Raw genomic sequence first — 11836 nt, forward strand, 5'->3', positions numbered from 1 at the left:
GAATGAATTGATTAGGATTTATATTAGAAGATGGCATAATATCAATAATGTAATATAGACAAGCATGATATAAGTGGCCGGTCTATTTCATGGATTTGACAATTTGAAATAAATACTATTTTTCATATAAACCCTCGATCGTTATATTATTATCATTATTTCACATTTTCATTGGATGTTAAAATTACTATCCTCATTTGTTAAGTAGAATGACTAACTAAAAAATCATTTTTGCGTTAGTACCCTTGATGGGCTTAGCAATTTTTTTTTTACTTTAAATTTGAAAGTCATATTGTTTAGGGTAATTTAGAAACACCCCTTATAAAATTGGTGATATTAGATTTATCACCTTTTCGTAAGCCAACGTTATTTTTTATCCATGATTTAACAGGGAAATTTTAATATTTACCAAATTTTGATTTATTAATTTAAGTATTTGAAGGGTATTTTAAAAGAAAAAAAATGCTGAAAAGACTTAGCCTGGAATCTCATAATGTATTTCTTACGTGAAAATGTATGGAAATCATAAATGCTTTTCATCGATATATGAGTGAAAAAGCATGTATGGTCCTATCCACTTTTATGTCAAAAAGTATGATATGAGGTTCAGTTTGAGGTCACTCCAACACAGCTCAAAAAAATAAAAAAATTTAAAATTTTCCCGTAAAATAATCAATAAAACTTAATATTGACTTAAGGTCAAGAGAGGTAAGGTTAATCTTGTATTTGTAAGGGGATAAACTTAATATCATCAATTTCATAGGGGGATGTTTCTAAATTACCCTATTATTTACCTGTACAAGTCATGTAATTCCCAATAAGATTCTCTACTGAAAGAGAGTCACAGGTGACTCATCACTTTAAGGAAAATGCATGTCCCATCACTTTCTAGGGTTTTGTTTTTGGGCATCTTTGAAGTTTCTATCATGGGTGTTCAAAATGTCAAGTTCAAATGTACAATTATCATCCATTAGAAATTTGTTTTGGTGGAAAAGGAGTCTAATTTGTAATCAATTGCCCCTCATTGGACCCAAGATTGACATGTAAACGTAGTTATCCAAAGTTTATGATTTGGGTGTGACAAGGAAAGATTTGGGGTACTATCCTTTTGGAAATCAAATTGCAAAAAGTCTCCCTATCTCAAATAAAATGTAAAAAAAATTCTACATCATAAATGAATCTTAGATATTCAAATTTGACACTTAGATTAAGATAGGACATAAGGTTTTTGCATATAAAATTAAAACATATATAAGAAATTCATACCACGTATTAAACTCATACATCTAATAAAATGACAAATCCATAGTCTAATGAGCAAAAGAGATATCCTTTCTTTACTAAGATAGTAAGAAAAAAGACCTTACTAAACCCCATCCACCATAAAAAGGTCTGGAGATGCATAAAATAAGTCCTCGGGATTTGTCATGAGTATGAATGCCTTTTTTTTATTATTATTATTGAGTATGAGGCTTAGTAAGACCCTTTTCCTCACTATCTTACTAAGGCTGGTTGGACTCTAAACAAAACCATCAAAATGGGTTGATAAAAGAATTAAATAGTTTGGCCGTAAGCCCCACTCTCAAAGGAATGGATGGGCCCATTAAAAGTCTTTAGAATTACCAAAATTTGAGGAAGATTTACTAAAACCTATCAAGTTAATGGTATAATTGAAAATTTATTCTTATATAAACTCTATAAATGACAAAGTTATTAGGGGGTTCTTAAATCATTTCTCAAGAAAACTCGGTATCTAACCTTTTGAGAAGATCAAGTTCACAAATTGTTCTCTAAGATAGCAACATTCTCAATTGATTAAGTACAAAATCGAAAGAAAAAAAATTACACAAAGCTTCTATAAAATATCTAGCAATGAAGTCCTTCTTGACAAAAAGTAAATCATCTTTTGCATTCAATAAAATGCGAAGCACAGAGATAAAAAAGAAAAGAAAACACACATACCAATCACCGAATAAAAAACAGAAATATTAATTCTTCTTTAAAAGCAAAATGATATACTTTTTTTGATCGATAAATCGTGAAACCTTAACAAAAATAAAAATAAAAAATAACCCATATGATCCTTGTGATGGTAATAGGATATGTTAATCTATGTTAATCTGACTCTTGTCACAATGTGGAAAAAAATTCATATTTAACGAATTAAGGTGTCAAATTTTTCATTGTCAATTTTTCCCAACTAGCAAGAAATTTAGTGACTTAGAGCCATCGAATTTGGGGAAATTTGTTTTTTCTAAGGCCCTAGGCTATCAAAATTTAATTTTTAAAATTCGTGGGATTTGACCAGTTGAATTTTTCAATTTTCATGTAGTGTGTATTTTCTTGATAATCACCCATACCATCCTTTGTCATTTCTTTCGATAGACATAAACCATCCTTATGACGGCAAAAGGATTCGTTGAATCAACCCTTACCATGTCAATCTTTAATTATTGTCCCTCCTCTTGTCTCTTTTGATCTTTTAACTTGTCTGAAGTCGCTGCTTTAACTAGAAGCTCCTCTTTGTTCATAGAACTCATTAATAAGTATATTTACTGTGGGTTAAGGTTTCTATCCTTCAAAACGAAACGATTTACAACAAGATTCTCTCTTAAAATTAAGTAGTAAATGTAAGTAAGTTTTATGAGTCATCATAGGGAAGCTGTCATTGCTTATAGACTCAATCATGCATGATCTATTCACAATCAAGATGAAGTTTGGGTGAAATTAAATAGAGGTTAGTACCGACTAATTCACACATATAAGGGTAAAGTATCGTTTCGATGTGAGATGTTATTCCAACGCGAGTGCATAAATAAGAGTGTGAAGACCATATAATGTAATAATTTATGTCCAAAAAGTAATTATTAGAGTTTGAATGCAAATTTTACGCCCCACCATGAGTTAGCTGATCTTAAAAATCATAATTCAAAAACAAAAAATAAAAAATTGGAGAAAAGGCATGGAAACAGTTCTGAACGAGCTATAGAGGAAGAATGGAGTACATTCTAGTGAAATCCTCCTCCTCTCTCTTTCTCAAAAAGCAAAGAAAATATGAGGTGTTGCATTATAAAAGATCAACCTGAGTGGATCTTTATAACCATTTAACTTATCACTTTCATCTTAAAGAACACATCCGTGCAAATTTTGGTCAATATTTGACATACCCTTGTGTCTTCTTGAGCTATTAGCAATCCTCCAAATAATTAGCGAATTACAAATGAATTTTAGAATAATTTCAATTCAACTCCTCAAAAAAAATTCAGACTTCCCTACTTTTTTTCAAATTACTAAATAATTTATTCATTCCAATTAAATAAATTTTTTTTTAAACAAGTACATTTTTTAACTATATAATTATCTTTCTATTTCAATCTCACGTGGAAATACACTCCTTATTCTCCTCTTATAGTTTTTCATTGGTTTGCTCCATCTTTTTCCAAGAATTCTTTAGCCGCTTAGATAAAATGTTCCATTTTTGTCAAATGAACCGGCCTCCCCCTTACTCTTCCATCGTCTGGACTCCCTTTCCTCCCATTCACCCAATTCCATTACCCACTTCTACTAAGGCTTTCAAAAGAGCTTTATTCATATCTAAAGTCAATCATACAATTGATCTACATATTCATAAAATGCCTCTTTTGTATTCTCTGATTGACTAACGAAAAATGATCTAAATGATCTTCAACCATGCCATTTTCAAATTTTTTATGACAAATTATTTTTAATTTATTCAATTTCATCTTCAATCCATTAACTTGAATCTTCTATAGAAAATTCATGACTCAAAAATCTTTATTTGTCTTATCCATTTTCAAGCTCTCTATGGTAATATATTTTTTTTCTTCTATAAAATTTTGGGTGAATATTCTAGAATTCCAATCCGAAGGCATTTATGTAGGTCATATTTTCTTATCATCCCCTCACCATCACAAAACCCAAGAAAAATCACAATTTTCTCTTCATTTGTGAAGATAGTCTTAAAACTTGGTATCACATCTCCTCTCCATTGACATTGAGCTCGGTCATCCATGTCATTGCATCTTGGATGAGTCAAAAATCATTTAAATCAATTCAAATATGTATTTAAATAATTATATTTTTCTTGTAATAAGATGAATTAATAATTGCACCATCACAAAATCTTTATTTATACACATAAAATTAATTTAAAAATTAAAAAAAAAATGAATATTTATACATCAAAAACACAAAACCCAACTGATAAATCGATTGGTATTTTCAAAATATCTCTCAAATCATCTTTATCTTAGAGGAATCAATGTGATGGATGATTCACAATGACTAACTGATTGGTGGGTTTCGACCTTTCCTGACAAGGATGACCCACCCGAGTCGTTTTGATTCACAATGACCATCCGGTTGATAGTTGACCTTTCGTTTGTGAAGATATGTGCTTATGATGTGATGAGGTAAAGTAGGACATTTTTAATAGGGCCATCTGATGTCTTACATAATATAAAATGTAACGACGAAGGGAGGTCTTAATTTAATAGAGATTCTATTGCCACACCAAAATTTGATAAGGCCACTTCAAATGCAGGCTAATTCTTTGGTGATTCAGGAATGAATTGGGGTGGTATTAGCAAAAGCTAGTGTGGCAATAAAAGCTCTCTAATTTAAATTTATATTCAATTTCAACCATTAGTCATCCATAATATACAAGTATAACAACAATAATAATAGAGCGGGAGGACTGGACAAGACAAGACTAGACTGTGCAGGTGCTTCAAAGGCCCCATCATTCCCAAGCTTTTGCCTGCCTTTGACCCATGGTTGGTTGAGGCTCACTCTCTTAAATGGAATCGAAAGTACATTATCATCCAAGCTTTAGAGGAGAGGCTGTGATGGACGGATGGATTTTGATTGGGACAAAACAAGCAATTCGAAACTTTCTCACCTAACAACATTTACTTCTTTTGCCCTTTTCACTCAAACCCACCAATGTCCAATCACATTATGATGTAAACAAATCATTTATCAAACAAAAAAACAATACAATAGTACTCTTGTTCTTCACTCTCTCTCTCTCCCTCTCTTTTTACATTGTGCGTCACAGAGTACACTGTCAGTCATTATTTATTTATTGTTGGAGAAACCCAGATATAATCACAAAGATAATTAAATCTCTCTCTCTCTCTCTATATATATATATATATATATATATATATATATATATATATATACTTTTGAAATTTTGCATTATAAAATACACTTTGCATCATTACTTATTAAATAATGCTGAAGTGACCTCAGATTTTAACCTCATATCCCACTTTTTGACGCATTTGAGTTATAGATGCTTTTCATTGGGATGCCAGTGAAAAATATCTATGATTCTTATCCACTTTCATGTGAGAAGTGTGACATGAGGTTCCAACTTAAGGTCACTCCAACATGACTCTTACTTATTTTATGAAAAATGATTAAGTGACTGCACATGATATTACTGTATTTGACACTGCATTAACGTGAAAGTGTGCATAGAATTGTAGATGTTTTTTCTTGAGGTACAAGTAAAAATAACTATGAATCTATGCATATCTCCACGTCAGCTAAGTGTCTAATGCAGTGACCTGAATTGTCACTCTAGGAATGCACTTTATTTATTGTGAGAGAGACCTAGATAAAATCCCAAAACAAAAAAAGATAGATGTCTACCTTCCTTGGATGAAATAAGAATGTTTCTTTCTTACCTCTAATTAAAAAGACAACACTGTTGATCAATCAATCACCAACTAGATATAACAAAAGAACCCTCCACCTTCCTTTTTTTCTTTTTTCTTTTTTTTTTTCTTTTTTTTATCAGTGCTTGTCCCCACCCTTTGGAGGGGCTACTCCCACGATCACACGCACCGCCCTCTCAGGAAATCCTATGTTCAGTAGGTTGAGTCAAGGGTCAGCATCACCCTGGAGGGTGGCCCCAAGAAATTCATAGCTCCATGGGTTTCAAACACATGACCTACCTCAAGTACTTGTCAAGTGCACGGCTTGCCACTAGGCCAACCCCTTGGGGTAAAAGACCCTCCATCGAGTCTTTCTTCCTTTTTCCTCTTTTCTCTTCTCTCCCAGTTCCAAACTGAATTAGGGAATCCACTCAAACCCTTTGTTCAGTTCATGTAAATATGTAATCAAAGATAATTGACCCTAATTCTGAGAAAGGAAATATATTGAATGATTTTTTTTTAATTATTTTGCATTAAATGACAAAATATGGAATGCTATATTTGCAAATCACACATGATTGAGGATGTTAGCTTACCACGAAGTGTTGGACATACCATTTCCTTTCTGAAATTATCGTTAACTAACTTATCTTCTGATTCATAAAATGAGTGGATTAACTTACTAGAATAAACCTTTGGTTTTCCTCCATTAATCAAGAGATATTTAAGGTAGTAGAAGTGATATCAGCACGAGGAAGCTTTCAAGTGAAGCGTAAACAAACAAAAAAACCCAAAAGAAGAGAAGCAGAAGTCTTGTCAACAACAAAGCTATATCATAAAACTCATTTCAATTTTGTAAGTGAAAAAAGTTCAGAGGGAATGAGATAAAGAAAAAACAACAGTTAGCTAAGTCTTTTTTTGCTTTTAAAAATTATAGGGTTCATGTAAGGTTAGAACTCTTAAATACATCAATGTTACATATTTACTATAGAAGTAAAGCAACAACTAGGTTTCAATCAGTTATAAATTTGGGGTTTCTTGTAAAATTAGAAAATTTAAGGGCTTTGCAATCTTAGATACATCTATGTAACATTTTAGTTGTTTTTATTGTATGTAACATATCTAATCTAATTATCACAATTAAGTAAGTTCTTAATGGTGAATGTTGAAACAAAATTAAATACAATTTACTCATTGATTGTACATGTGTAAACTGGAGATAAGATCATGATGAAATGTGAACGATAAATACCCTCAATAGCGGTCAATATAAACCCCAAAAAGTTACAAGAAGATATGTTAGATGATCTAGAGCTACAAATCAATTGTCAAGAATATGAAAATAATAATAAAGACTCAATCTATACCAACAGAAAGGAAACTTAATCATGATTTCAAGAATCAGGGAAACAAAAGTATGGATGTCAATTAATAAGAATCCCAATCGAAAATGGAACTTCATAAAAGAAAAAGATGAAAAGAATCTACAAGTACAAGTAAAAGAAGGTACTAGGGCATTCACTTCCTATGAGGATTGTTTTTAGATTACTCCTTAGCTTGAATGTGGGAGTGCCTTTGAAAAGAAGCTTGCTGCGATGGGGAGAAAAATATTGAAAAATGAGCACTTCGTGCCACAAATCTCAACTTTTTTCCATTTAGTGATAGGCAATGAACGGTTCAAAACTTGAAGGAGTTTTATGATTGATCCACTAGATAGGGGAAGAGTAGAACAAGGGTTTGAGGGGAGTTTAAATATAGGGTATTCATGAATAAAGAAATCAAAATATCCCAAAAAACAAACTACATTATATATACACTTCCCAAATCTAGCGAACCTCTAATATCTTGATCTCTTCTTGTGTTACAATATCTCAACAATCCAATGGAAATTAAGATCTAACTCAATGTGTTTCAATACAAAGCACATCAATTCAGATTAATTTTTAAGGTTAAAGGTATGTTGCCTTTCACCAGTGAGATAATACAAATTTCAGAGTTGATGCTATTTAATTAATTAAATAAATTATCCCTCTATACTTTAAAATTTAAATCATTAATTATTTAAGTTTTCGGACTTTTTACTGAGATTGAAATGGAAAAAATCACTGTAAGGATAGATGAAGAAATGGGTATTTTAAGAGAGTGTGATTTGAGTTTGTATCATATTATACTTATAAATAAATAAATAAAGTTTATATCATATTATATGAAAAAACAGTACAACTTTTACTAGGTAGAAACATATATAGGCCTAATTCCAATCAAATTAAAATCATACAAAGGAAAATTGAACAAATAATACTTTAAGAGGAGGGTTATTTTATATTGTATTATATGGAAAAGAAAATTCAACTTTAATTGCTGTAAACATGTACCTATTTTCAATTTAATTATAGCCATATAGATAGAAAAATGAAGAAATGGGTATGATTTGAAAAAAAAAACAAAAATATAACTTTTCCTAGCAGTAAACATGGATCTAAATTCAGTCTAGCTAGAGACATTTAGGAGGAGCAGAAGGAATTGAAAATGATGATGTGATGATGAGTAGATATAGCTTTTAGCCATGGTTATTGGGAAATGGGCCTAAATTTGAAATTATAAAAATTTCTTTGTTTGTAAATGTAATTGGTGGGCTATGTAGTATTTTAATTTCAAATAAAATGAGAGAAAGGGTTGGCTGCTGGTTGTTTTCACCTTGAGGTGGTCATCAGTGGCAATAAAATAAGAAAATATTTTTCATTATACATATTATATTTTATCTTTCTTCATTTTGTTTGCTTCTCCTTCTCATGTTGGTTTCATTGTCGGCATCATGAGAGAGAGAGAGACTTTTCTCTCCATCCCTTTTAATCCCAAATCAAGTGTGTGTGTGTGTGATGTTTGGGGGAAGGGTGGCACCTGAATTGGCTGAGACTGAGAGTGGTAAATCATGGGTGATGGCGCACGTGTGCCTTCAAAGCCTGATAAAATCCCTCAGAGGCCCAGTTGATTAGGGGACCACTATCACCATCGTCCCACAAATGTACACTAGAATTCAAATTTTAACCTAAATACTCTTTCAACTTTGAACAAAAAAAAAACATCTGCAATCAATCATGGATAAGAGAAACAAGAAAGAAATAGATTGGGCTTCTTTTTCTACTTCAATCTTAATTGGGTTCCTCAACAAAAAGAAAAATAAAAGTAGCAAATCTATTTAATTATAGTGTGCATGTAAACATTTTCAATGAAATTAAAATGGGTTCTTTTTTTCTTTTTTAGTATTGGTGGAGTTTTTACCTCTTTTCATGGTGTTTTGATGAAACAAAGGGACAAAATGCATCATTGTATATTATTATATATAAAGAAAAAGAATGAAGAAATTCATGGGTTTTCTTCATTTCTAATGGAAAGCTGAAAACATACAATAAATCATAAAGACAACAAGTTCGAGAATTAGCAGAAAAATTTTAGGTCTTCTCTTAGTAGTTCAAGTAATCCAATCATGATCATCATCAAAGCTAGATCAAATTCTGTGCCTCCATTTAATTCTAGACAGAGCCCATTTTCTATTATTCAAAGTGTGTTCACATCCACTTTCACAATCTCAATTCTCCCCTTTATTTTCAAATCTTCCTCTTTCAGATCATTCCCTCCAACTAGCACTGTAATAAACCTTAGTTGAACTCAATTAAAAAAATTAAAAATAAATAAAAAAAGATAATTAAGCTTCTGTAATTAAAGACAAGAGAAAGAAGAGTGGGTTTCTTTCTTCTATTTGATTGATCTCATTTCTCAAACTTAGGTAGAAAAAAAAAGAGACATAGATTTCTAAAATTCTAACTAGATTCGTTCATGGTCAATCAAATTATAAAAGAAAAATCACCATATAATATATATAAACTGAATTTTTTTTTGAAAATTAAAATAGATAAAGAGAAGAATTAATGAAAAACTATACGGAAGTAGTTGCTGGAGCAACACCACCACCACCCCCACCAGCCTCAGAACTCGAACCAACCCCACCATCAACTTGTGCTACAGTCACAGCTGTTGTTGTTGTTGTTGCTGTCGTTGCTCTCTTTCTCTTCTTCTTCTCATAAGGAATCCCTCTCGCTTTAGCTTGCCCTTCTCTCACTTCCCTCAAATAAATCCTCACAGCTCTCGCTCCAAAAGGATTCGATTCTGGCCGTCCACCATTCTCCTCATAAGCTGCTCTCAACCGTCCGATCAAAGCATCAAGACTACCCCAAGCTTGCTTTAATGGACACGCACATGGTGCTGGTGGGTTCGGGTGTCCGAAGTAGGCGCACCCATTTAGGTGCACCTTAGTCTTTCCGAATTGGTCCAAATACTTCAAGAACTCGATCACATGAGCACCACTGCATCGAGATAATGATAGTGGTGGTTTGTGGTTCTTCAGATATTGTAAGAACGTGTTCCAGTCTCTTCTCTTCTGTGACTCGTATCGACTCGGTGGCGCAGCAGCCGCCGCCGTCGCCACCGCAGTTGTTGAGCCTTCAGCCGAGCCACTAACACCTCCTCCTCCTCCTGATGCTGATGGGGCTTCAGTAGGTTTGGGTTCTGAAGTACTACCAGATGTTGAGTCCATCACTTTAATTTCTTCTACTCTTTGATGGGTTCTCTCCCTGTAATTAATTTGATTTTTGTTGATGGGTTCGGTTTAGAATTCAACTATGGATCTTTCATTGTAGGAGAAGTAAAGGACTGAGAAGCGGAAGAAAGAAGTAGTTCTCTGTATTTTTTTTTTCCAAAGTTTTTGTAGGATCTTAATGGAGTTTTGGTTTTTTTTTTTTTTTTTTTTTAAGAAATTTTTGTGAGATGTAGAGGGTTTTGGGGGTGTTGAAGAGAGAGAGAGGGTAGAGAGAGAAAGTGGGGAGGATGGGACGTCGAGAGGGAAGTATGGCCGAATGACTAAGAGAGTGAGTGGGATGCTGGTATTTCACGTGGTTGGCCCCTCTCGACATGACCCCCTTCTCTTCTCTCTCTACCTCTCTCCCTCTCTCTCTCTCTCTCACTAGTTTCTCTTTCTACTAGATAATTATTTCTCTCTCTAGATGTAGCTTTTGAATGTTTTGATGACGGATGAGACGAATGGGAGTAGATGGTGTTTTGCCTTGTATTTTTTTTTTTTCAAAATTTTTAATTGATGAAATGAAAATTGCTTCTATTTATCAAAAAAAAAAAAAAATCTATTAACGCACCAACTTTACTTACAACACACCAATCCTTATGAAAATAAGGCGAATCTCCACTTTGTGGATTGAATATAACAAAATTAGGATTTTTTTATTTTCAATTATGCATTCGTCATTTTTATAATCTACGAATTCATAAATATATCAATAATTTCATTGATTATAAAATGATGAATTCACTCACATATATGTTTTAGAAAAAATCCCTTGAAAATAAGTAAAGGTTTTTATATTCATTGACGTGTCATAAGTAAGATTTGACGTGTCAATAAAAACGCTTTCACCATAATACTTAGCATTAAAAATATTAAATCAAAATCTTATAATATGATAACAAGGAATTAACTCGATGATAAAACTAATGATAGGGGCTTACTCCTCTTGGTCGTGTGATCAAAATTGGTTGATCTCGTATTTTATCCATAAAAAACCACCGTGAGGTCAAGGTGTGCAATCATGCATGAAGTATGGACTACTCCCTTCTAAAAGGGTGTGGAAAACTTTTATGATATTAAACAAAATAAATCTCATTGAATGGCATTAAATCTCAGCTCAATCATTCCAATTCAAGTGAGCGAAAGAACTCAAAGGTCTCCCCAATCAAAAATTGATTCATTTGAATTTTTAAAATGTGGATGATTTCAATCACTCCAGTAGAACAATTTTAGTGTTTTTCATATATGTAAATAATTTTTAAGAATTTAAATGATGTCCAAGATTGATAGAAAACTAGTAATGTTTATTAATTCAATTTACCATAGAAAAATTATTTTAATTAATTTTTAATTTAATCATAAATTTATCAATCATCGAATCAATTCCAACTTTTATTTGATTTGAAGGAATTTGATACTCATTAGTATGAGTCAGACTGGTTCGTCATTTCAAACAATTCTGGTCGGGTTACCAATCAGATTCCAAATCGGTTCTTAAACTATGTTTTTTTTT

General features: G+C 32.2%; 1 protein-coding gene across 1 annotated transcript; it reads right to left on the bottom strand.

The window, feature by feature from the left end:
• Positions 1-9000: 9000 nt before the first annotated feature.
• Positions 9001-10684, bottom strand: LSH5 (LIGHT-DEPENDENT SHORT HYPOCOTYLS-like protein (DUF640)). The gene has a single exon (XM_086426555.1). The coding sequence runs from the start codon at positions 10279-10281 to the stop codon at positions 9625-9627; it is 657 nt and encodes a 218-aa protein (XP_086282681.1). The 5' UTR covers positions 10282-10684; the 3' UTR covers positions 9001-9624.
• Positions 10685-11836: the final 1152 nt, after the last annotated feature.

This window comes from Akebia trifoliata, chromosome 15 (assembly GCF_017979445.1).
Source record: "Akebia trifoliata isolate Shusen 1 chromosome 15, ASM1797944v1, whole genome shotgun sequence".
NCBI classification, from domain to species: Eukaryota; Viridiplantae; Streptophyta; class Magnoliopsida; order Ranunculales; family Lardizabalaceae; genus Akebia; species Akebia trifoliata.